At 36.4% G+C, this 26,510-nt stretch overlaps 1 protein-coding gene across 1 annotated transcript in view; it reads left to right on the forward strand.

The window, feature by feature from the left end:
• Window positions 1–26,510, forward strand: part of LOC142336074 (sorting nexin-6-like) — a 184,235-nt gene that overhangs the window by 114,082 nt on the left and 43,643 nt on the right. Inside the window, exons 2-5 of the mRNA XM_075384585.1 lie at window positions 14,517–14,581; window positions 14,677–14,847; window positions 15,067–15,177; window positions 26,116–26,237. Coding sequence (XP_075240700.1) covers window positions 14,522–14,581; window positions 14,677–14,847; window positions 15,067–15,177; window positions 26,116–26,237 — 464 coding nt within the window. The 5' untranslated portion in view covers window positions 14,517–14,521. The remainder of the gene's footprint in view (window positions 1–14,516; window positions 14,582–14,676; window positions 14,848–15,066; window positions 15,178–26,115; window positions 26,238–26,510) is intronic.

Consider the following 26,510-nt stretch of genomic DNA (forward strand, 5'->3'; position numbering starts at 1 on the left):
TTGATTGAGACTGGCATTCAAAGAGATCCTGAAATGTGTGGTCTTTAAGGGATCGGCCTAAATTGATAAATGGTGCGTTTGAGGAAAAATCAGGCATACATTTTTGTTTTTATCTCTGATTGAAATAAAAATAACTAATATCACAACTAATAACAAGCAGTTCAAGGCAGACAAATAGCGTATTTATTATCAAATTTTGAACCAAGTGAAATCAAATTCACAACCAAATTGAGAAAGGCTTTTGATCTTTAATATATCTTGTCATTTGTATTTTTTTAATATTTTGTAGCTAAAGTTTAACCACATTTCGTACCATCGGAGCCTAATTAGTATAACTTTCATTCAACCAAATTTCCACAGAATAATTACTTTTTATGTTTTTGCACTAATTTGCCGAAATTCGACAAAGTTTCATCCCCAAAACCTGTTTAAACTAATTTTCACCAACTTCTACAAAAATTTAAGTCATAATATAGTATTTTCTATTGCAATCTACCTGGACAAATCTTGACCGGAATTCATTCCCCCCAAAAAGTAACCCTCAAAGTAACCCTTGGCAACATATATGTCCCAAAATTGGCACTCTCGTTATGTTTAACAAAAATCTAGCTAGAGTTCATTCAACCAAAGCGTACTTTCTGTAATTTTTTTTGTCCAATTTTCACCAAGTGTACGCTACAATTTTAGTATTTTGTAACTATTATGCCTACTCTTAGCCCAATTTTGCTCCCCCAAAACTTATTTAGAATAGTTTCCGTCCAATTGTTAGCAATCTCAATGTTAAATATGAGTAATTTCATATAGAGATATTTAGCCAGATTTCATCGCTTCCATTCAATTTTAGAGTGATCTACGCCCCATTGTCGCTAATTTTGTCCAATTTTTTAAAATCCTTTTCATACTTTTCAGCCAAATATCACCCAAAACTCAACCCAAAATCCAATTTTGCCAACTATTCCATTTTCTAGCAATGTTCATGACCAAATTGGAGGAAAAAAACATTTGAGGCTCACTTTGAACAGAAAGCTTCCACCAAAACATATTTAGTCTGTCCTATAGATATCTTCTAACTGATGTTCATGTTAAGGTAATGAAATGCTATTTAGCCCTAATTTGATAAAGTTTTTTTTCTTCTAAAACTTAATTTACGAAGAAATAAGCCAAAACTTTTTGCAAATCTTAAAACAACAAGTCATCTGAACAATTTTTCACCGTCAATTGTAATATAATTACTAAAAATGTACAATTGAATACTAAAATTCTAATATAAAAATTCGTTTTGGTCCTAGAAACGAAGAAATTGCAGAAAAAGATCCAAATATTGCACAAAATAGCGAATACCTGGAACACATTTGATGAAACATCGAGTTTTTCACAATTGGACAGATTTGTAGTCCGAAAAATCTTATAACCGCTCAAGATAGTGCAAAAACTTAAATATCTTTTCGGCTGAAAATTGCAAGAAATTAACAATCACTAACATTTAAATTTCCCAAGCAACAGTAACAGATAAACTCGTAGCACAGAAAAAATGAAAAAGGCAGCAAACATATATTATGAATTTTTTAACTTTTGATGTAATAAAGTGTATGTTTTCGTGCATTTGATGCTTTTTAAGAAAAATTATCTGACCTTATAACCAAAAAACTTAGAATAAGTCGTTTTTGGAAAAAAAAGTGCTGAAAAATTAAACATAAATTTAAAACGAAACAAAATGATTTCAAAAGTTTGTTACTACTTAACTGCGCACAATTATTTACTGGTCTTCGTTAAATTTTTCTCTGACATTTAAAGAATTTGAATGAACCCTTAAAGAAAAATTTTTCTCACTTCCAAAGCAGGATAGTTTAATAGACATAGCCTATACTGTACGGGTATATGGGTAATCAATAATACCCTGTTTAAACGCTTCAAATATTAAAAAAAAAACATTTTAACATTCCCTTAGACCACAGGTAAGATCTACCAGAGCAAGTAAAGTTTATTTTTGAAGAAGATTCAGCCTCACTAAACCATTTTTGATGAATACTCCAATACGGAATATGGAATTTAAACACAACACCACTTATATCTGGTTTTATGAATTTTGTCTTTGAAGAAGCATAGAATTTTTTGGGAGCACAAAATTTTGGCACATAAGAGTGAAAATTTATCAATTTCCAATTGGGTCTCAACTAGGCCCAAAAAAATTGCGGTCAAAAAGGAAAACAATTAACAAGTGTCACACTTCATTCAAAAAAACATTCATCAAAATAATATTTAAAAAATAAAAAACGTAAAGTAAAATAAAACTAATAATCAAAGAATAATATTAAATAGGGGTACTTTACAGGATTAATTTTGTATCTATATATATATATATATATATATATATATATATAATTGCGTGTGTGTATATATTAGGTCAAGCGGCTTAATTGACGGTTTACTAGAATGCTCTCTTGTGCAGAAACTATGTGCAGATGGAAAACAGTAGGTCACGTTTGAGCTAATTTCTTTGCATAGATAAAATTGTGATCAATAATTATTAAAAATATTTTTTGTCGGGTTTGGTTTTTTCTAGGAAACTTTTTACGTTTCATCTTTAATGTTTGATGTAATTAGATTTTCTAAATTAGAATATTTTTCAAGTTGAGTTGCCAGAGCCGGTGCGGGACAAAAGAGTCCTCCAGTAGAGGTCGGATAGCCATCATATCTTTTTTCAAATTTTTCGAGTTTAGGACGCAAGTAAGTCCCCGGCTAGTCACCCTAAGCAAAGTATAATATTCTGATATGGCACACCTGAGTGGGCTGTAGAGACTTGTTGGTACTTAGAGTATTTCAGCTGTTGTGTTGGTTGCAGTTGAACTTCTAAATTTGAGAGAATAGGCCAAGAAGAAGAAGAGAGGATTAATCGGCGTGTGCGACAACAAGAGAAGAAAAGAACAACCCGTGGACCAAGTCAAGCTGAAGTTTGACTGAGAAAGATATAGAGAGGAAGAGCGTGTGCGTGTGTGAGTCTGTCGAAGCAGTTTCCGAATCAAGTTGGTACTGTTGTCATAAAGGAAAAGAAGACAGAGTGAGAAAATACTGAGCCAAGGGTGCAATATATGTGAAGCTGAATTAGTTTAAAGAGTTAGGGCGGCGTGTTAGATTAGAGATAGGTAGCGGGTTAGCGATAGGTAGAGTGGAGAGAACTGTGCAAAAAGAGCCAGCTAGAATAGGACTGTCAGTGATAGTAAAAGAGTTGCTTGAGGGACGAAGCCCAGTTCTGAGTGTCGAGAGCATGAAGCAGGAAAATGTTTAGTAGATATTCGATAAGTTACAGTTTCGAGTGTAAGGCAAGTAAAGTAAAGTAGATAGAGGAAGGGCGATTATGTTCTTCATCAAAGTTCTGGCGAACAAGACGCAGAGTTTGACTCCGACAAAGAAAGCAGCGAAAAACTGCAAAGCAGGTTAATATTCATCCAGATCAGCAAGCTGATAGTGTTCCTATTCAGAGAGCCTGTAAATTACAAAGCCCGGTAGTTGTTGAAAAGAGCAATATTGAAATCAAAATTTAGTTAGCAATTGAGAGATTGCCTTAGGCGTAGAACGCAAGACGTAGCAGTAGGTTACGGTAGAACAGGAGAGCAAGAAGAATAGAAATTGTTAGGAGGTAAAGTTAGGAAGTATGAATTGGATTTTTATACATTTGCAGAGTGTTCTTCCACAGAGAAACACTCGGAAAAACACGCTGGAAAATTTATTCCTTGAAGTTGCATACATCTAGCTGAGTGATTAACAGGCAAGTGGGTCGATGCTTTACCGATTGAGAGATTGGGCGTAGCGGGCAGAATTGGCTTGCCAACCGGTTGCTTAGGACAAAGCGGAAATTACTATAGAGAAATACTGTGTTTCTTTGTCGAGTAAGGGAAGGTAAGAGAAGGTAAGAGAATCCGTATTTGAAAACCCAGACAATTTTTTAGGCTGGTGAAGTAGTAGCGGAGTTGTACTCAAGATGCTGAGATGAATGACTTTAGGCACTTTTCACAGGTACTACAATTGAATGGCGACCAAGCTGAGCAATTGAAGTCGGGTATCTTAGAAGAGAAATGTGGAGAAGCAAAAGTACGTATTAAGTATTAGACTGATGAGAGAACTGGTTTCTGAACTGTTGAGTTTTGATATTGCGCTTAATTAAACCAATATTAAACTTTTTTATTTTAACAAATATCAAATGAGTTATCTGCAATTAATGATTTTAATTTGAGTTCATACTTTCAATTCAATATCAAACATGTTTCGGAAAAAATTAGTAAAAGTTTTTCTCTGAGTTTTAATGTTAATTAGAGATTCAGCAACTGCTTTATAGTTTTTCAGTATCAGAAAATAGGCCGAAGACTAACAAGAAAACACCATTAATTTCCTGTTTAAAAGTAATGATTTTGAAACTCGCTGACTTAAGTTCATTTGAGGGTTGAAGGCCAGAATTCCTCAAGTGGAAAATGCTGGGAAGGGTTTAACCAATGTTTTGAACTAATGTTTTGAAAAATGAACAGAGTTCCTATTTGCAAGCATATGCTGAATTGTCACATAAAAGCCTATTAATACTAGTTTTTTGGGCTATGGAATTGTTTTTCAGTTTTCTATGATTTAAAGTATTGTAGGTGAAAATAACTTGCCGCACTGATATTGGGTATAAGATAGAAAAAATCCTCAGTATATGTTTTTTGTATTTGCTGTATCCCTCAATGGCTCCTCTGAATACATTTTTCTCAAAATTAATAATTTTTTTTGTCCAGCAATTACTGTTTCCTGCTCCTTTAAGTAAGCTTTTTGTTCAATTTTGATTTAACTCTCAAAAAATGGGCTTAGTACTCACATCAATTTAAAAAATTGGAATTGTTCTTGTTGTTTTGATATTCTAAACAATTCTTAAAATCTTGTTTAAGGTTACTTGAGGGTTTAGAACCTCTAATTTTACTTGAAAAATATAAAATTAAATTGAATGTAAAATTCTTTTGAGTAAAAAAAATCTGTTGTTGTTCTTTTCGGCATTGTGTTTAAAAACTGTTGTCCTTTTTTGAGTGCAAAAATATTTTGTGAATGAAACTTTAATCTTCTAGCTGATTCCAAAGTGTTTAAAAAATTACTCCCCTAATCTAACCTATATAATTTAAGAAAAAAAAAGCGCAAAAACTTTTTTGCTTTTTAGTTATTCTTTACTCACATTAATTCAAAAAAAGATTAAAAGCCCTTTAAAACGTCCAAATCTCTACTTTTGGATATTTACTGATGTGCTGCTTGAGTTTTTTTACGGCAAAAATCAGAAATAACGTCTTGAACTCCAATTTTTTAGAAATTTTTTGTGAGCGTTTCAAAATGAAAATCAACCTTGCAGAATCCAATACTTAGAAGGACAGGAAGACGCTTGGTTGTTAATCCGGTTGAACTTGATGGTAATGAGAATAAATAAGATGTCGACAAAACAATATTGAGGGGCAGAACCTTTGCTAAAAAAATTAAATTTTTTTAGACAAATTTTAAAATTATCTGCTATCAAAATGACACATACCGATTTTTCAGTTATACCTCCCAAACAATCGACTGTAAAAATCGGAAGGATTGATCATTTTGCATAACCACACTTAATCGAGGAACTCATTTGAGTTAAAAACCAAAAACAAACAAAATCCTTCAAAATTATACAAAAATAATCAGTCTTTATATACATGATTAGCTATTAAATGATTGGAAATTAACATTTAAAATTACCTACTCTCAACTAACAAACACTCTTGTAAAAGAAATTGAAGGGCAGCACAACTGAAAAAGCAAAAACTGGAAAACAAAAATTCATTTTTCCTTTCGAAAACATTTTAGCGTATAGTAAGAAAACTGTTAGCTGTGATCGTGACCATTTACAGGATTCCTTTATATTACAACAAAAAGTTGTGGGATATTTCAGATCTCAGACGCTCACAAAATCAAGGAAAAAACTATATGAGTCAGAACTCAAAATTTCAAAAAGTTTTTACTAAAACAGATAGTTTTTAGGTATTCAATATCCTCAGTGGGAGAAGAGACATTCTCTTGAGCTTTTAGACCTCTTCAAAACATCAAAATTGATCTCCCACGAGACTCAGTATCAAAACGAAAAATAAACCTATAATAGTCAAAATTTACAAAATAGTATAGAAAGCTCTAAATTTTAAAATAAAGAGTTTCAAAGCAGTCAATGACATAACCTTTTTTAATTTCTCCACTCAAAAAATTGAGTTAACACTCGCTTACTTAAGTTTGTTTAAGAGTTCAAAGTCAGATTTTCTCAAGGTGATGGGGCCGAGAATTGTTTTTACAAATATTTGCTTCATTTTCTGAATTGTGACATGAGGTTCTAATTTCGAATATCTGCTGAGTTGTCAAATAATGTTATACTTGTTTTAAAAGGTATGTGTTCGTTTTTTAGTGTATTATGTTTTCAGTTATCGTAAATGAAAAATAATTTGACGTTTCAATGGATTTGGTGTCAGATTGCCAGTATACGTTAGTGCAAATTTTAAGTAGTAGGATTATCACTCTCCCAGGCGCACGTACTATTTATTTACATTGTAACGTGCTATATAACTTTTTATAAATTACTAACGCGGCACGTAGAAAACGCTGGGGAGGCAGAATATATCCGATTTCTTTGGTTTTTGTTCTCTCCGTTCACGGTTCCTGTGAACTTTTTGTTTTTTTTTTCATTTTCAGTGAATTCTACCACTCAGCAATTCAGTGTTTATAAGTGACGTCTTTTGCTGCTCCGTTGCGTAAGCTTTTTGGGTTGTTTTCCATTTGTTGCACCCAGTACGTTATGCATTCACAGTCATTGAGAACGTTCCCTTACATAGTAAATCATTATGTAAAAATATGGCTGCTTGAACATGGCTGCTTGAAAAATATGGCTGCTTAAATTTGGAGGGGATGTCACGCCGAATTCAAGGAACAAAAAGCAACATTCTGACCTCAAGATGTTCAACTATTTCATGTCTCGTGGTAAGATCAGTATGCTATTCGCGTTCTTTCGGATGAGCACAAAGGCGGTGTGCTCGCACCTACCGATCTCATAGACGGTAGACCGGTCCTCGAGATTTTACGCGACAAACATCCTGAAGGACAACCCTTGGAGCCCAACTGCATTCAGAGCCAACATCCACGTACGCTTCCATACCATCCGCTTTTTTCGACAAAAACAGTGCAAGGTTTGTCCGAAGGCATGCAATGAAGACTCATGGCAGGGCCGGGCCTTCAGGTCTCGATGCCGATGACTGGCGTAGACTACTTTCTGCTTTCGGGCAGACCTCCACGAACCTGTGCAAGCTTGTTGCCAAGTTTGCTAAGAAGCCGGCCACGTCCATAATACCACCAGATGATTTGATTGCATACAATGGTTGTCGACTAGTGGCTCTGGATAAATGTCCAGGTGTGAGTCCTATTGGTATTGGTGAAGTAATGCGTCGTATCACCGGACGCATAATGGTCGACTGCATCAGGCAAGATCTAACATCCCTCGTTGGAAACATGCAGCTGTGCCTGGGCCAGAAATGCGGCATAGAACATGCCATACATTCGCTTCGATACAGTTTTGATGATCCCGAAAACGAAGCAATTCTACTAATTGATGCCAAAAACGCATTTAATGTGCTCAAGAGACGAACAGCATTAGAAAACGTGAACGCCTTATGCCCATCATTGCATGTTGCCTTACAGAATTCCGATAGCCATCCCTCTCATCTCTACATCGGTAAGTTGACCATTCTGTCTCAGGAAGGTACGACACAAGGTGATCCCCTTGCGATGGCAATGTATGGAATTGCAATCCTACCCCTAATATCAAAACTTCACAATAACTTCTTGACACAAAATTGGTATACTGATGATGGTAGCGTCGTCGGTAAGTTAGAAGATATCAGGCCACTCTCTGATAAGCTCACTCAGCTTGGTCCCAAGTACGGATATTTTGTCAATCCGCCGAAGTGTCAGTTGATAATTAGGCCAGGAGGCGAGCGCCAAACGTCAACCGAGTTTGCAGGCACAAATGTGGAAATCATGCAGGGCACTCAAGTCCTGGGATCAGTAATCGGTAGCTCTGAGGCCAGTAAAAATTTCCTGAAAGATGCAGAAATTGAATACACAAAAAGTTTGGACAGACTCGATCAATTTGCTCTCACCTCTCCCCAGAACGCCTTTGCATGTTTGACGAAGGGGGTTCAACAGAAGTTGAGCTTCCTCTTGCGTACTTCATCCTCCATGGATAGGATGGGGTTCTGGACAAGGTGAAGGAGCGGCTTGATCAAGTCATGCCGAACATCGTCGGCAAAGAAATAGTCCAAGAGGAAAGAGAACTTTTTTCTCACCCTCTCAGAATGGGTGGGCTTAACATCGCCCTCCCTCAAGATCTTCATAAAAATCTTGAGGAATCAATTGAACTCTCAACTCCGTTGGCGTCGTTAAATAATGATTCATTCGTAATTCGACAATGCTAATTAGAACAAACCAAGATCAGTCTCAGACAGAAAGCAGACAATCAACGTGAACTCATCTCGAAAAAATCCAGAATCGAAAACAATCTACCAGAAATCAAGTATACCATCCAGCTGGCCTCGGCGAAAGGAGCATCCAGCTGGCTTAACGCGCTTCCGTTGTCAAAACATGGTTTTGACCTCACGAAGACTGAGTTCCGTGATGGAATAGCACATCGCTACACCTGGGAAGCGAAGAACACGCCAGCCATATGCCCATGCGGGAAAGAATTCAGCCTCACCCATGCCCTCCATTGCGCCAAAGGCGGGTATACGCACCTACGACACAACGAAATTAGAGATGTGTTTGCAATTATGATGGATGACGTTTGCCACGATGTACAGATAGAGCCAAAGATTCAGTCGCTCGATGGAGAAATTTTCTCGAGTAATACCACCACCACTGATGAGGACGCTCGACTGGAAATCAAGGCAAACGGTCTGTGGGGCTCCCGCTTTAATTGCACTTTCTTCGATGTGAAGATTTTCAACCCTCATGCGAAGAGCTGCCCTAAGACCATAAAAGATGCATACAAATATCACGAGAGCATCAAGCGAAATAAGTACGAAGAGCGAATCCGCGAAACCGAACACAGCAGCTTCAATGCACTGTTTTTTGCTTGTTCGGGTGGTGCAGGTCCATCAGCATCGCGCGTTATGAAACAACTTGCAACCAAGATCAGCGAAAAACGCGGAGAGCCGTAAGCCGACACTATAAGCTACATCCGAACGAAAATCAGCTTCGCACTTCTGAGGAGCTGTGTTCTCTGCTTGAGGGGATGTGCCCTCAAGCCTCGTGTTCTCAGTGAGACTTCGATTCGCGCCGTCGTGGAGGGGGGAAAGTTGCACTGAGTGTATGGCTTCTAACTTAATTCCTTTGCTCATTCCTTGATATCCTATTTTTATTTTAATCCTTCCTTACCAGTTCCTTATGTGTGCTATTTATATATATTGGTGCTTTCCTCTCCACTTGTTAGTTATTTTTGTGACTGGGCCGTCTTTACACTGTCTGGAGGGGAATAGCTTGGAGTGCAGCATCCGGCTAAGTGCTACTTATCATCCCTTATGTTCCGACCTACATCCATCGTTGCAGGATGGTGTACACGGTCCTTTTTATATTTTTATTTTTTTAAGAATAAATAAAAGAAAAAAAATGTAAAAATATGGCCCGTGCTTCTGGCAGGTGCATATAATAAACAACGACGAAGTTTGGAGAGGGACGGAGACGGAAAAGATTCGCTTTTTCATTTTTGTGATTACTTTTGACAAGACGCTCACAAAATGATTTTTGATCTTACTTGAAGTTTAATTTTTACAAATATTTTCTCAGTGAAGATTATCCTGCTACACCTAAACAACGCCATACTATATGTTCTCGGAAAGTTGTGAATTAGAGGTCTGGATTGGTGTTGAAACTAAGAGTTCTAGATAAATACAAATTTCAATCCTCAATAATCTGAGAACACATTTTCGAGCATTGTTTAGGTGCGCCGTTTTGATTTTCACTTAGAGAGTGTTTGTCAAATTTAAACTCCAAATGAGTGCACTTGTTCGAGTGAAAATCTATTCGAGTGAACCCGAAATTTATTAGGTAATCACCGTTACAATGATCACTCACAAAAATGAATTTACACTCGCCTACTTAAGTTCGTTTGAGGATTCGAGATCAGGATTTCTAAAGGTGAAAAGGCTGAGAATTTTTATGCCAATATTTTCATTTTCTGAATTCTGTCCTGAGGTTCTAACATTGATTATCTAAGTTGCTGTATAAGGTTAAACTTGGTTTTCGTGCTATGTGTTTGTTTAGCATTTTGTGGTTTGAGTTATTTTAAGGGAAGAAATAATTTGGTTTTTGAGTGGTTTTGTTAATCTGATTGTTGTTATATGCTGGTACGAATTCCAGTAGTGCGCTCATCTTGTACGCCACCAGGGCCTGCTATATTTACATAGTATTGTGCTATTCAACATATAATTTGTAGCGGGGGCGTAGTAAACGGTTGGGGGGGGGACGGGAAGCAGAGTAGATCCGGTTTTTCTGAATTCGTTGTCTCCATCCACGGTTCCTGTGAACATTGAGCTTCTTCATTTTCAGTAATCTCTACCGCTCAGCAATTGTTTGTACGTGGCGACCTTTGCTGCTCCGTTGCGTAACCTGTTCTGTAAAGACACCGTGCACTTCTCCTTTCATGGAAACCATGTTTTCACTATTATTCTGTTTAACATCATTCAATACTTTAAATATTGTTGCTGTTATTACTCTCCTGTAATTAACTTAATCTAGTCCCCCTCAGTGCAGCCTTCCCAACTCCTAGCCCGCAGCTTGATGGCTGATCAAACCCATTGTCCACTCTGCAAGGGTCCCCTACGTAGGGGAGGCGTCTGGTGTCATACATGTTATAAATATTTGCACGTGAAATGCAGTGGTCTAGCCGCAGCGAAAGATTGGACCGAAAACTTCAGCTGCAAAAGCTGCTCTGAGGTCACCGCAGCCATCGAAACAGCAATCGCAACGCCGGCACCACACAACGCTTTGACCGTTCCCGACACTGCACTCATAGATCCTGCAACATCGCACGTCCCCAAACGTTCCGTCGCCGCAGTATCAAATAATTTTTGGGACCACTTCCAGCCTCATCACGCGGTAACAGAACGCGAAATATACCGCGAAGTCGTCACTTGGAAGCCCTCGTTCTTCACGCTCGGTAAGAACAAGACAGGGGAACAGTTCGCCGAAGCCCTTCACAGTGTCCTCTCCCCGATTGCCGTAAACACGGATAGATCCAATATATCTCTGACCCTCTGTATGATACTTCCGCACCTAACCCTCAGTCGAACAAAGAACACGGACGATGGATCGAACAATAAGACCATCAAGCGTAGACTGCAAGCATGGTACAGCTGCAACTTCTCAGAACTGTTCTGTGAAGCGAAGGCAATCCAAATGAGAATTAATTCAAGGAACAAACAGCAGCACTCTGACCTCAAGATGTTCAACGATTTCATGTCTCGTGGTAAGATCAGTAATGCTATTCGCGTTCTTTCGGATGAGCACAAAGGCGGCGTGCTCGCACCTACCGATCTCATAGACCGGTCCTCGAGATTTTACGCGAAAATCATCCTGAAGGTCAACCCTTGGAGCCCAACTGCATTCAGAGCGAACATCCACGCACGCCTCCTTACCACCCCGCTGTTTTCGACAAAATCAGTGCCAGGCTCGTCCGAAAGCATGCAAGGAAGACTCATGGCAGGGCCGGGCCTTCAGGTCTCGATGCCGATGACTGGCGTAGACTATTTTCTGCTTTCGGGCAGAACTCCACAAACCTGTGCAGGCTTGTTGCCAAGTTTGCTAAGAGGCCGGCCATGTCTATAATACAACCAGATGATTTGATTGCATACAATGGTTGTCGACTAGTGGCTCTGGATAAATGTCCAGGTGTGAGTCCTATTGGTATTGGTGAAGTAATGCGTCGTATCACCGGACGCATAATGGTCGACTGCATCAGGCAAGATCTAGCATCCCTCGGTGGAAACATGCAGCTGTGCCTGGGTCAGAAATGCGGCAAAGAACATGCCATACATTCGCTTCGTCACAGTTTTGATGATCCCGAAAACGAAGCAATTCTACTAATTGATGCCAAAAAAGCATTTAATGTGCTCAAGAGACGAACAGCATTAGAAAACGTGAACGCCTTATGCCCATCATTGCATGTTGCCTTACAGAATTCCGATAGCCATCCGTCTCATCTCTACATCGGTAAGTCGACCATTCTGTCTCAGGAAGGTACGACACAAGGCGATCCCCTTGCGATGGCAATGTATGGAATCGCAATCCTACCCCTAATAACAAGACTTCATAACGACTCCTCGACACAAAAATGGTATGTTGATGAAGGTAGCGTCGTCGGTAAGTTGAAAGATATCAGGGCACTCTTCGACAAGCTCACTGAGCTCGGTCCCAAGTATGGATTTCTTGTCAATCCTCCGAAGTGTCAGTTGATAATTAAGCCAGGAGGCGAGCGCCAAGCGTCAACTGTGTTTGCAGGCACAAATGTGGAAATTACGCAGGGCGCTCGAGTCCTGGGATCAATTATCGGAAACTCTGAGGCCAGTAAAAATTTCCTGAAAATGCAGAAACTAAATACACAAAAAGTTTAGACAGACTTGGTCAATTTGCTCTCACCTCTCCCTAGAATGCCTATGCATGTTTGACGAAGGGGGTTCAACAGAAGTTGAGCTTCCTCTTGCGTACTTCATCCTCCATGGATAGGATGGGGTTCTGGACAAGGTGAAGGAGCGGCTTGATCAAGTCATGCCGAACATCGTCGGCAAAGAAATAGTCCAAGAGGAAAGAGAACTTTTTTCTCACCCTCTCAGAATGGGTGGGCTTAACATCGCCCTCCCTCAAGATCTTCATAAAAATCTTGAGGAATCAATTGAACTCTCAGCTCCGTTTGCAAACATGGATGACGTTTGCCACGATGTACAGATAGAGCCAAAGATTCAGTCGCTCGATGGAGAAATTTTCTCGAGTAATACCACCACCACTGATGAGGACGCTCGACTGGAAATCAAGGCAAACGGTCTGTGGGGCTCCCGCTTTAATTGCACTTTCTTCGATGTGAAGATTTTCAACCCTCACGCGAAGAGCTGCCCTAAGACCATAAAAGATGCATACAAATATCACGAGAGCATCAAGCGAAATAAGTACGAAGAGCCGCGAAACCGAACACAGCAGCTTCAATGCACTGGTTTTTGCTTGCTCGGGTGGTGCAGGTCCATCAGCATCGCGCGTTATGAAACAACTCGCAACCAAGATCAGCGAAAAACGCGGAGAGCCGTAAGCCGACACTATAAGCTACATCCGAACGAAAATCAACTTCGCACTTCTGAGGAGCTGTGTTCTCTGCTTGAGGGGATGTGCCCTCAAGCCTCGTGTTCTCAGTGAGACTTCGATTAGCGCCGTCGTGGAGGAGGGAAGGCTGCACAGTGTTTGGCTGTTATCTTTATTCCTTTGCTTATTCCTTGATGTTCCATTTTTATTTTAATCCTTCCATTCCAGTTCCCTATGTGTGCTATATATATATATAGGTGCTTTCCTCTCCACTTGTTAGTTATTTTTGTGACTGGGCCGTCTTTACACTGTCTGGAGGGGAACCGCTTGGAGTGCAGCATCCGGCTACTAAGTGCTACTCATCATGCCCTATTTTTCGACCTACATCCATCGATGCCGGATGGTGTTCACGGCCCTTTATTGTTGTTGTTTTTCCGTTGCGTAATGCGTAAGCTTTTTGTGATCTTTTCCGTTTGTGGCCCCCAGTACGTTATGCATTCCCAGTTATAGAGCACATGCCATTACATGGTAGATCATTATGTAAAAATATGGAACGTGCGTCTAGGCGATGCAACCACTAAGCTGGGGGTGGCAGAAACGGAAAAGATTCACTTTTTGTTCAATTTTGTTATAATTTGTTCCCATAACGCTCAAAAAATGACTTTGAACTCACTTAATTTGGTGCACCTAAATAATGCCCTAAACTTTATCCTCGGATACTTTAGGATTAGATGCCTCGATTAGTGTTAAATTTAGAGGTTTTAGATAAAAAGTAAAACTCAAATCCTCAAGTAACCGGGAACGAAATTTCGGGCATTGTTTAGGTGCACCATATTGATTTTCACTTAGATAATGTTTGTAAAATTTAAACTTCAAATGAGTGTAAAAGTCTTTTTTTTTCTTTGTTAGGGCAACCCTATCTTGTTAGCTTTTTCCTTGGTGTGTCATAAAAATTTCTCTCCAAATCTAACCCTTATAGCTCTAGAAAATAACCAGCGTCAAATTATTTTTTGCTTTTCTTTGCTTGTTTCAATTCAAAAAAAGTAAAGTAGGCCTATCCCGGCTACTTTTTTGGATATTTTGTGGTATGTGTTGTGAGTGCTAAAAATCCATTTATCAGATTTGACAAGGCATTCTGGACAACACTGCTTCATCTTTTCAGAAAATGTCTGTGGGATCTGAAGACGACGGCGGTGGTCTTGATTTCTTAGGCGGAGACAGAAAGGTTAGTATTTTTCAAGACGATGGTCTGTATGGATAACAAAAGTCGAGTCTTTGTTATCTTCTCTGGTTATGTTACTTAAGGTTGAGGTGTTTCAGAATCCTCAAGAAGAATCCAATGGCTCAGCGGTACATGATCAATCATCATCTCCTTCAAATCTTCTTTCATCAAGCTCTACAACACAGAACGGTCAGACTGGTCTAATCGCAGTTGATATATCAGACGCTGTCTCCGAGAGCAACAAAGTCAAGTTTACAATTCATACTAAGGTAAATATAGTTTGAAATTTTTGCACTGCTTTGCTAATATCCTAGCGTTGTTTGTGTTCTATTTTCCTTTCTATTTCTAAAGGTAATATTTTCTTTTCCTATTTAACATTTTCTAAAGGTAATGTTGAATATGAAAAAAAAAATTGACAACAGACTAAAAGAGTAGAGGTAATTAGAAATTGAATGGTTGGATCCCTTATCCGACGTTTGCTGTTTTAGACATCCCATCCGTCATTTGCCAAAAAAGAAATATCAGTTCAACGGGAGCACGAAGAGTTTGTGTGGTTGCACGATACACTAAAGAGTCAGGGACAATATGCTGGCTACATCGTTAGTATATCTTGACGCTCCTTTATCAAACTGAAACCGTCTTCATCTTCAGCATTATTATTCCAACATTTATTTCAAAATGGGGAAGATATATGCGGGGCCGTTTTTTTGTTCAGTCAAATGTTCAGATACGCATCGTAGAGAAAAAAGAAAAGCATCATATTGTAGCCCTTAGATGCTATTTTTGATTTTTATTTTTAAAAATCTACAAATTTTGTCGCATGTTAAAAGGGAAGCTATTTAAAAAATTGGAAAACAAAAAAGGGGGTGCATTGAATTATTATACTAATTTTGCGCTAAAATTGTTAATACATTATTTTAATGAATGGGCTCTAATAATAATTTTTTGATCAGATAACGTTTTAAAAATTTTAATTAATTATTCCGAGTGTTAAGTTTTTTCAGCTATTTCGCGAAATTTTAAGCTAGTTGAGCAATTTGTTTGTATTATTGCTTTCGCTGGGTATTGAAACGACACCATTCGCTGCAAATGGGTCAAAGTTACCAGACGATTAAAACTTGTGTTATAAAAACAGTGTTTTAGTGGAGACAAAGGACGCAAAACTTAGTGATTATTTCTTTTCAATTTCTTGCAGTTTTTCCATTTTTCGTCAAAAATTGAAAACTTTGTTATCCCGTGTGAGTAAATTTAAGGTTTTATTTGCATGGAAAAAATGAAGTTTGCTGTTTGATTTTCGTTTGATTTTCTAATTTTAGGTTCAGTTGGTTTTTTTGAGCAAAAGTTTAAGTTGTTTTTTTAGTTTTGTCACTTTAAAGTAAAATTTCAGTGGAAAACTAGTTTTCTTGGCAGAGGGGACTGTTTGAGTTGTTTCCCCGAGTTCATCCGCCTATGGTTTTTTAAATTTGTTTTACCTTTAGATAACGTTTTGTGGTTTGCATAAGTAATGTCTTTCACGTTGGGCTTCTGATTTGCCCTCACTGTTTCTACTGAAAAGAATTGTAATTAATTGCTCTCAAACGAAGTTTGTAGCAATTATATTAGTCCTGTCGGTCTTTTTTTTTATGCGACTTTTCGCTTGACCAATTTTTCGTCTGACGCTTTTGACTTTTCGTCCTCAAAAACGGGATAAACAGGTAGCGCCCAGCGGGCATTAAGTGCTCTTAGAGCCTTTTAGCTCTGTTTCAGCTCAAACAGTTTTGGAGTCTTATACTTATGGTGTGAACAGCGGAGACCCCCCCACCCCCCCAACTGCTGACCCCCACCACTATTGCCCCCACCCCCCCACCCGACTGTCGCCACCCCCATCGGCACCCCCGTGCACCCTCCCCCCCACCCGTGGCTAGCTACTGACGAACAACCGCTAGCTAAAAACGCAAATTTATACTAATTTTCACAATTTTTTTCAAGATTTTTGAAAATTTTTGTCAGTTTTTTAAATTTTTTCAGCCCTAGCAGCCCTAGGTGTCAAGGAATCCACTCTAGGATTTGATAATAGGTTATTGAATAGTTTCTAGTGGTAATAGAATGGTTTCAACATTTCAACACTGCGAATTTTTTGCATTTTTTTGATAAATTTTGCAAATTTTTTCAATGTTTTTGAAAGTTTTTGTCGTTTTATAGGTTTATCCAGCCTCAAGAGCCAAGGAACTCCCTCGAGGGTTTAATAATAGGTTAATATGTAGTTTCTAGAAGTAATGGAATCGTTTTCAAGATTTCAACATCACGAATTTTAGGTTTTTTTTGACAAAAATTGCTCTATTTTTAAAATTTTTTCGACATATATTTTCATTATTCAAGATTTTTCAGCCTCAGGGTTCAGACAAACTCCTGAAGGGTTTGATAATACGTTGCTGCATAGTTTCTAGTGGTAATAGAATGTTTTTCAACATTTGAACATCACGATTTTTAGCAATTGTTGGATAAAACTTGAATTTTTTTTTCAAATTTTTCAAAATTTGTCATTATCTAAGTTCTTCCAGCCCCAAGAAACCTCGTATAGGCTTTTATAATAGGTTACTGAACAATTTTTATTGCGATAGAATAGATTTGAACTTTTTAATATCACAAATTTTATCGATTTTTTAATAAAACTTATGATTTTTTCAATTTTTTTTTTGAAATTTTTGTCATTTTATTTGCAGTTTTTGAGTCCTTTTTTGAGTTTAACGATTAATACTGGCCAACGAAGCTTTTTAAGTCTTGCAGATGGGTTACATGACAAAAATCCAGAGGCAAAAAATTTTCTTTGAACATTTTCGTCACTGCGAAATGTGGAAAGTTTTCTTCTGAATGTTGCACTTTCAGTTTTTTATATGATTTAGTTACTAACAAGACTAGAATCTCATGGAAAAAATTTCTAGCTCTCTCTCTCTCTTTCTCTCTCTTTGTGTGTTGGTTGGCGTTTCTTTCCTTCTCTTTCTCTTCACTTCAGCGGCTGTTATGTGGCGTGATAATATCGTCTATTACCCTAGCCTCACGCCTCTTCAATCAAGCGAAAGCTAACCTCACTAAACAGTGGTTAGGTGCTGACAACCGCCCGCCGGTCGTTTGAGAGCAATTCGCCCGACGTTAGTCGGTTATGTTTAGTTCACTTATTGAATCATGCAATCAATTGAGTACGGACTAGGTCAAAATAGCAAAATCAAAATTAACAGGAAAAACTTATAAAGCTTAGTCATAAGGTCATGGTGCTTTAGGTGATGAAATCTCATTTTAGCAATTGCTATTGATTAGTCATATGCTAAATAACCTTTAATTTGGAAATTAAATGAATTATAGAACTGAAGCTGCTAACCCCATAAGAATACTTCTTGACACTTGCAAAAATTTCTGTAAATTGTCCTCTTCCTAATTCACAATGATGATGGCTATTTCACAATCATTTGGTGACTATGTTAAGTTCTGTTATACAAAAAATTGAATATTCTTTATACTTTTATAAAACGTGGAAATCGAAACAAAATTTATAAATGGGAAAATTTTTTAGTCTTCTGTTTTCTTTTGAATTTTTATACTATTATTTAAAACCATAAAAACTACTTTTTTATTCAAATATTTTTGTGCGAATTTATTGGCCTGAAGCTGAATCCAATTGAACGACTGTGATACTACTGATGTACACGAAAAATAACAATTTTTCTCTTGAACGAGCTAAATTTAAAGAAAATTTTGCCCGTGAAGAGTAATGGAAATTGAATACTTCGTTGTGTGTTTTGGGTAAATAATCGGGTCTATTTTGTAGATTTGTCGAAGCAAAGGAGGCAGTATTTGAAAAATTCTTAAATCTTTTTCGATTTATAAAGGCCAATTAAATAGACATGAGTGAAATTTCATGACATGATTGAAATTTCATTGCTGAGTTTACTAAATATGGGATACTTGGGAGCCAAACAATTTTTTCTTTTTTTTTCAGTTGATTATTCCTGATGACTCAAGAGAAATTTCGATTTTAAATTCTCAACTGGGTCACAATGGACTGCTGACTCAACTTAATCGAAAATGTAATGCAGTCACTTATATGTTCTGCTTTCATTGACAAACAAATTACTCAGGAAACTTGGGAAAAATTAACATCCATATTCACGCTATACTATTTCAAGCATCTTAGTTTTCACGGTGTTTAATTTAAATTTATGAGTAATAAATTGGTTCTTTAAGCAACGTTCAATAGACAAGAGAATGATAGCTTTTTGGTGTGAGATAGAATAAAAAAATGATTTTCAACTTCTTTGACTTTGACTTTGTTGATTATAAAATTTTGTTAAAGGTTTACTATATCTAGTTGGACTCTTTTTATTTAGCAGTTGAATTATTCTTACATTCGACCTAATGGAATTTTGCTCCGAGTCCGTTCGATGTTATTAATTCAAATAATAAATAATTTTTAGTGAGGTATGAAAACGTTTCTCTTTGATGCAATATACTCCAGAACCTTGTAATTCAGATAATTAAGGACTGCATATGACAAAGCAGAGTTGGTTTTTTTAACTTTTCTTGCCTTTATTCTGAAAACGAATTCTACGAAGAAACGATGTCGCTTTCATGGTCTTTTAATTGATTTCAAAGTTTTGCTCTCAATAATATAAGTATTTTTTGTTTAATATTTTAGTCTTTCCTAATTCTTGTTTTGGCTTTTTTTGCATTTTTCTGGTATTAACACTAAGTCTCCTGATTGAAGGCATCCATTGGTTTACTGATGAGCCACTAATAACATTAATATCCCTTGGGGTCAATGGTTTATGATGGTTACAATTTTGCAATCACTATCTACAAAAAATGAACATAGATGGCAGATTGCAGGAAAATAGCCGATTTTCAAATTTTAGGTTCAGTTGGTCTTTTTAAGCAAAAGTTTAAGTTGTTTTTTTAGTTTTGTCACTTTTAAAGTAAAATTTCAGTGGAAAACTAGTTTTCTTGGCAGAGGGGACTGTTTGAGTTGTTTCCCCGAGTTCATCCGCCTATGGTTTTTTAAATTTGTTTTACCTTTAGATAACGTTTTGTGGTTTGCATAAGTAATGTCTTTCACGTTGGGCTTCTGACTTGACCTCACTGTTTCTACTGAAAATAATTGTAATTAGTTCACTTATTGAATCATGCAATCAATTGAGTACGGACTAGGTCAAAATAGCAAAATCAAAATTAACAGGAAAAACTTATAAAGCTTAGTCATAAGGTCATGGTGCTTTAGGTGATGAAATCTCATTTTAGCAATTGCTATTGATTAGTCATATGCTAAATAACCTTTAATTTGGAAATTAAATGAATTATAGAACTGAAGCTGCTAACCCCATAAGAATACTTCTTGACACTTGCAAAAATTTCTGTAAATTGTCCTCTTCCTAATTCACAATGATGATGGCTATTTCACAATCATTTGGTGACTATGTTAAGTTCTGTTATACAAAAAATTGAATATTCTTTATACTTTTATAAAACGTGGAAATCGAAACAAAATTTATAAATGGGAAAATTTTTTAGTCTTCTGTTTTCTTTTGAATTCTTATACTATTATTTAAAACCATAAAAACTACTTTTTTATTCAAATATTTTTTGTGCGAATTTATTGGCCTGAAGCTGAATCCAATTGAACGACTGTGATACTACTGATGTACACGGAAAATAACAATTTTTCTCTTGAACGAGCTAAATTTAAAGAAAATTTTGCCCGTGAAGAGTAATGGAAATTGAATACTTCGTTGTGTGTTTTGGGTAAATAATCGAGTCTATTTTGTAGATTTGTCGAAGCAAAGGAGGCAGTATTTGGAAAATTCTTAAATCTTTTTCGATTTATAAAGGCCAATTAAATAGACATGAGTGAAATTTCATGACATGATTGAAATTTCATTGCTGAGTTTACTAAATATGGGATACTTGGGAGCCAAACAAATTTTTCTTTTTTTTTCAGTTGATTATTCCTGATGACTCAAGAGAAGTTTCGATTTTAAATTCCCAACTGGGTCAGAATGGACTGCTGACTCAACTTAATCGAAAATGTAATGCAGTCACTTAAATGTTCTGCTTTCATTGAAAAACAAATTACTCAGGAAACTTGGGAAAAATTAACATCCATATTCACGCTATACTATTTCAAGCATCTTAGTTTTCACGGTGTTCAATTTAAATTTATGAGTAATAAATTGGTTCTTTAAGCAACGTTCAATAGACAAGAGAATGATAGCTACTTGGTGAGAGATAGATTAAAAAAATGATTTTCAACTTCTTTGACTTTGACTTTGTTGATTATAAAATTTTGTTAAAGGTTTACTATATCTAGTTGGACTCTTTTTATTTAGCAGTTGAATTATTACATTCGACCTAATGGAATTTTGCTCCGAGTCCGTTCGATGTTATTAATTCAAATAATAAATAATTTTTAGTGAGGTATGAAAACGTTTCTCTTTGATGCAATATACTCCAGAACCTTGTAATTCAGATAATTAAGGACTGCATATGACGAAGCAGAGTTGGTTTTTTAACCTTTCTTGCCTTTATTCTGAAAACGAATTCTACGAAGAAACGATGTCGCTTTCATGGTCTTTTATTTGATTTCAAAGTTTTGCTCTCAATAATATAAGTATTTTTTGTTTAATAGCGCCGAAGCAATAGCTAGGATATTATTGATCTAATTTTAATTTTTTTCAATACGTCTCCATCAGTGACTCATGTGACCATTTGGCTTTTCTTTATTCAGTGACTTCTTCTAGTACTTTGCAACTAAATTTATGATTTCTGCACGGTTGAATTGCGATAACATCTGTGCTGGAAAGTTAGTGGAGTGCACCAACATAGGACGCTTAGAAAGTCTATCATTTGATTGAACTTGAGACAATTTGTGGAATGTTTTGCCACATAAGAAAAGAGCCAGAATAAAAATGGCCTTCACTTCGACTCGTATTCTGTAATCTTCTTGCTTTATCATTTGTCTGTTTATACAACAGGTATCAACAGTCTATTCCGCGGCCGTTCTCCGTCAATCTGCCGGCTATGTTTTTTAAATCGTCATTATTTTTATTAGGTTGCAACAAATCTGCATAGTATTCCTTTGTTATTATGAAGTAAAGGCTTTTTCTTTTTTGGTTTCCATATTTTATCAAACTTCACATTATACTCTCGATAAACTATTTTTTTAATGCTCAACGTCGACTAGTCTAAAACTGAGGCTAGTTAAAGTTGATAAAGGTCCTTTGCAAGACATAAGTACTTTTGATGACCTTTTTAAGAGCTATATGTTTTGGTAATCCAAACAAAAACACTCGAATTTATAATAATTTTCACAATTTTTTTCAAGCTTCTAAAAGTTTGTCATTTTTTGAGTTTTTTAGCCCTATGTGTCAAGGAACTTCATCTGGTGTTTGATAATAGGTTACTACATAGTTTTTATGGGTAATGGAATCGTTTTCAACATTCTAACATCACGAATTTTAGCATTATTTTAACAAAACTTGCAGTTTTTTTTAAATTTTTTGATATTTATTGTCATTATTCAAGTTTTTCTAGTCCAAAAACCTCCTTAAAGGTTTGATAATAAGTTACGAACTATATATTTTTTGACATGTAATAGTTTTCAACTTTTTAATATCATAAAATCATAAAATCGCAATTTTTTTGAAACTTTTTGTCATTTTTTAGGTTTCTCCAGCCTCAAGAGACGAGGAACCTCCTACTCTACGGTTTGATGTTAGGATACTGCATAGTTTCCTGATGCAATGGAATGTTTTTCAAGATTTTAACATCGCGAATTTAGCATTTTTTGACAAAACTTGCATTTTTTCATTTTTTGTGTTTATTGTCAATATTCAGGTTTTTTCAACCTCAGGTTTCAGAAAACCTCTATTAGGGTTTGATAATAAGTTTTCAGAAAATTTTTATTGACCATGGATTAGGGTTTGACAGAAAGTTTTGTTGGCCATAGATTAGTGTTCAATTTTTTAATATCACAAATTTTAGCAGTTTTTTTGATAAAACTTGCAATTTTTTCGAAATATTTTGTCAATTTTAGTTTTCTACAGCCTCAAGAACACCTGAACTCATCTACTGTTTGATTGTAGGTAACTGCATATTTGCTAGACGTAATGGAATCTTTTTCAAGATTTTAATATCACGAATTTTAGCAATTTAAAAAAAATTATTTGCATTTTTTTCAAGTTTTCTTGAAATGGTTTTGGGCTCCAGGGCTCATGGACCTCCTGCATGGTTTGATAATGAGCTTCAGCATTGTTTAGAGTTAATGTAAAGCTTATCAATATTTTAGTGACTCGATTTTCAGCATTTTTTGATAAAATTTAATTTTTGAAATTTTGCAAAATTATTATAATGTTCCAAGTTTATGGATCTTCATGAGCCAGTGAAACTATCTAAGGATTGAAATAGGGATACTGGATAGTCTATTGAGACAATGAATTGGTTTTGAAGATAATAATATCAGAATTTTTAGCAAGATTTTGTTAAAATTTGCTATTTTTGAAATTTCTGATTTTGTGTCCTATTCTGATTTTGACGATCAATACTGGCCAACGATTTTTTTGTCTTGCAGGTGGGTGACATGACAGAACTCCAGAGAAAAAAAATGGTTTTGAACATTTTTTCACTGCGAATTCTGGAAACTTTTCTTTTAAAATTTGCACTTCATTTTTTAAATGATATAATTACTAAGAAGGCTAGAAAACTAGAAATTGCAGAGTCGAATCCCATCTAGGAAAATTTTCCTAGCTCTCTATCTCGCTCACTGTTGGCTGGAGATTCTTTCCTCTCTCTCTCTCTTTCGTTCACGTTTTATCTCTCTCTCTCTTTCCTTAACTCTTTTGTTGATGCCGCACTTCAGCTGATGTTGTGGCACTTTCAAGGAAATCGTAGTTAATTGCTCTCAATCGAAGTTTGTACCCATTATATTATTCCTGTTGTTTTATGCAATTTTTCGTCGGACCCATTTGATTTTTCGTTCTCAGAAACTTGATAAAGAGGTAGCCCTCTGTAGGCATTAAGTTATCATAGAGCGTTTCAGCTCACTATTCTTCAAGTGTGCGGTTCACAGAAACTGTTTTGGAGACATACTTATAAAGTGAAGGACTGTTCTTAGAAATTGATCCGGCACCCCGCCCCTACATCAATCTGCCCCCCCCCCCCAATCCCCACCCCTGCAATTCGTTCACGCCATAAGGGCCCCGTGGAGCCAAAGATCCTCCTACCACAATTGCCCCCCCCCCCAGCTGCGATCACCTCACGCCCCTTCAATTAAGCTAAATATAGGCTCACTAAACTGTGGCTAGCTATTGACGCAGCCAACCGCTCGCCGTTCGTTTGAGAGCAATTCGCCTGACGTTAGTCGGTTATTTAAATATTTTTTTGTTTAAATGAGTCAGAAAGGTGTGTTTAATCATTTCTTTGGAAAATGGAAAGCTTTAGTTTCTAACTGATATCTGTATCTTCCATATATAACTCGATGTACAGTTTTGACATTTGGTGCTCTGGCTTTTCCGCCAATTTTACTAGCTTCAATGACATTTTAGTGTTTTAAGATGCGCTTAGAAGTGGAATAATGCAATGTCTTATTTTTTTTTGCCTTGGAAGAGGCTTGAGAAAAACTCTTGGTGCTAAATAAATGATTAGCTCCTCTGAATTTTAGAATCATGTTTGAAGTTTCGATTTGAGTTTAAATGCTCTTAAACAAAATTTGTAGCAATTATATTAGCCAGTGTCGAGCGATTGTTATTTCCGAACATTGACTTCTGTTTTGGATGTTACCATTAAGAGAACGCTGAAGTATTTTAAGCCTTCTCTTAATTGCAATCTTTTCACCGTGAATAGTACCAGTGTAGTTCGTGGTAGTACTATGCAAGGTGGAAAAGTAAACATTTTTGTGGTGATCTGTACACATTGTGTCTTGACTTGATGTTAATTTTGGAGCATTCCGAGTGTCATTTTTTCTTGGTTTTAGCCGAAGATTTCTAATTAGTGACTGCTGACTTTTAAATATGTCTGCTCAAAGTTTAAAGTTGATCAATTGGTTCATTTAACTTTTTAATGTTTTTAATGCATGTTGATTAAATGGGTAGAAATTTTTTAAGGTAATGAAAAAATTGTAGTTCATTAAATATTTGTTTTTCCTGATTAATGTTTTAATTGCTCTCGAAGAAGTTTGAAGCAAAAACTGTAAACGTAAGTGTCTTTTTTTTGCAAAATTTTCGTTTTACCGTTTTGTTCTGTAACATTCTATTGATTGTACTCCTTGAGTTACTTTTTTTGCGCTTGATTTCTTGATTTTTTGCCTGACCTAAATGGCTCTTATTCAGTTATTAAGTCTGTTGCTTAAAAAAGCGATTGTAAGATTCGCTAGCACAAGGCCGTGATAGCGGAGTGATTGATGCTTCAGTCTATTGCGCTGAAGGTCAGGGGTGTGAAACCCTCCATGGTCGCTATTTTCGCACCTATAAAAATGTATCTAGGCTACAGCTCCCTCTGAATTAAATTGCCCCGCCTGTCGTTTGCTACCAATTTTTCCGACGTTAGTTAATGTTCGTTTTTGATTATTGTATTGTTAAATATATATCTGTTGTCTAAGTATCAGCACCTGAATTATGAAAAAAATTAATATAGCCTTGTGAGGCGACAAGTTTGTTCGTCGTCACTATTCATTGTCATTAGAATTTGTACTTACTAAAAAGTATGGGGTCCTTTTTGATAATATTGGTGAAATTCTTTATCTAATCAGTATACCTCAAACCACGCTCATTTTGTCAGTTTTAAGGTTCTCATCTTTGTAATTAGGTTATTCCTTGATCAATTTTCACTAGCGTAGACGGCTTGCTGAGTGGACCGATATTTTTGTTCAGCTAAGCCGCTGTCAGCAGAGTATTATGTGAGGTCGTCGAAATAATTTGACGCTACCGTGGATTTATGGTGGAATTGAAATATAGGGCGTGATGAAACTTAATTTTGTCTTTCCAGTCTTTCGACGCTTTTTTTTGCTCAATTTTTTCCCTTTTCGTGTTTTTGGAGCTTTTTTAGCTATGCTAGCTAATATGCCAGCTATTCTTAATTTGCCCTTGATCTAGGTTCAGCCACAAATTAAAAGACAGAAATGGCGTTTTTTTGCTCTTGAGATAATTAAAACATTTATCTAGTGTTACTTCATGAACTTAGTTTCCTCAAAAATTACTCCCAAGGTATACTTTATTTATTCGAAATATATTTTTTGTCCATAGTTGGTTTTACATTAAAAGGTATCGTTTTATTTACTATCCATTATTACCCTATGGATTGACTTCAAAGTTGGCCTTTCTTGCGTTGAATAATCTGCAAAAAGTTCATGAGGATGGGTAACCAGATTTCTCGATATCACGTAATTAACCGTAAAGATTTTCCAACTCCTACTTTGTTCGGCGCTTGTTTTGTGGTTCTAAGACTTCCGTTATTGGACGGAATGAATCATTCTGTTTGTACCACAACTAATTTCAAGAATTAGTCTGTTTATTTTGCAGATTCCGCCTGCACCACCCAGACCCAATTTCGATGCATCTCGAGAAAAGCTGCAGAAGTTGAGCGAGGGAGAGAATGTCATGACAAAAGAAGAGTTCACTAAAATGAAACAGGAACTTGAAGCGTGAGTTTAGTTTGACATTTCTGTACTTCTATTTGATGTAAATAGGATAATGAGGTGGATCAGAGTACCAAATAATTTGAGCTCTGACAAAGGCGAAATAATTAAAATGCTTTAAATTGTTTGTTGCTTCCGAAGTTCTTCCCTCTGCTTTTTTCGAAAATAGCTTTACAGTTCAAAGAATTTGAACTGTATTGGGGCTCTCTGTTCAGACTATCTTCGACTTATTTATTGTCAATGAGAAGTCAAATTGGAGTTTTGATTATTTGCTCTTGA

This window comes from Convolutriloba macropyga, chromosome 3 (assembly GCF_964194025.1).
Source record: "Convolutriloba macropyga chromosome 3, txConMacr16.3, whole genome shotgun sequence".
In the NCBI taxonomy this organism is placed as follows: domain Eukaryota; kingdom Metazoa; phylum Xenacoelomorpha; order Acoela; family Convolutidae; genus Convolutriloba; species Convolutriloba macropyga.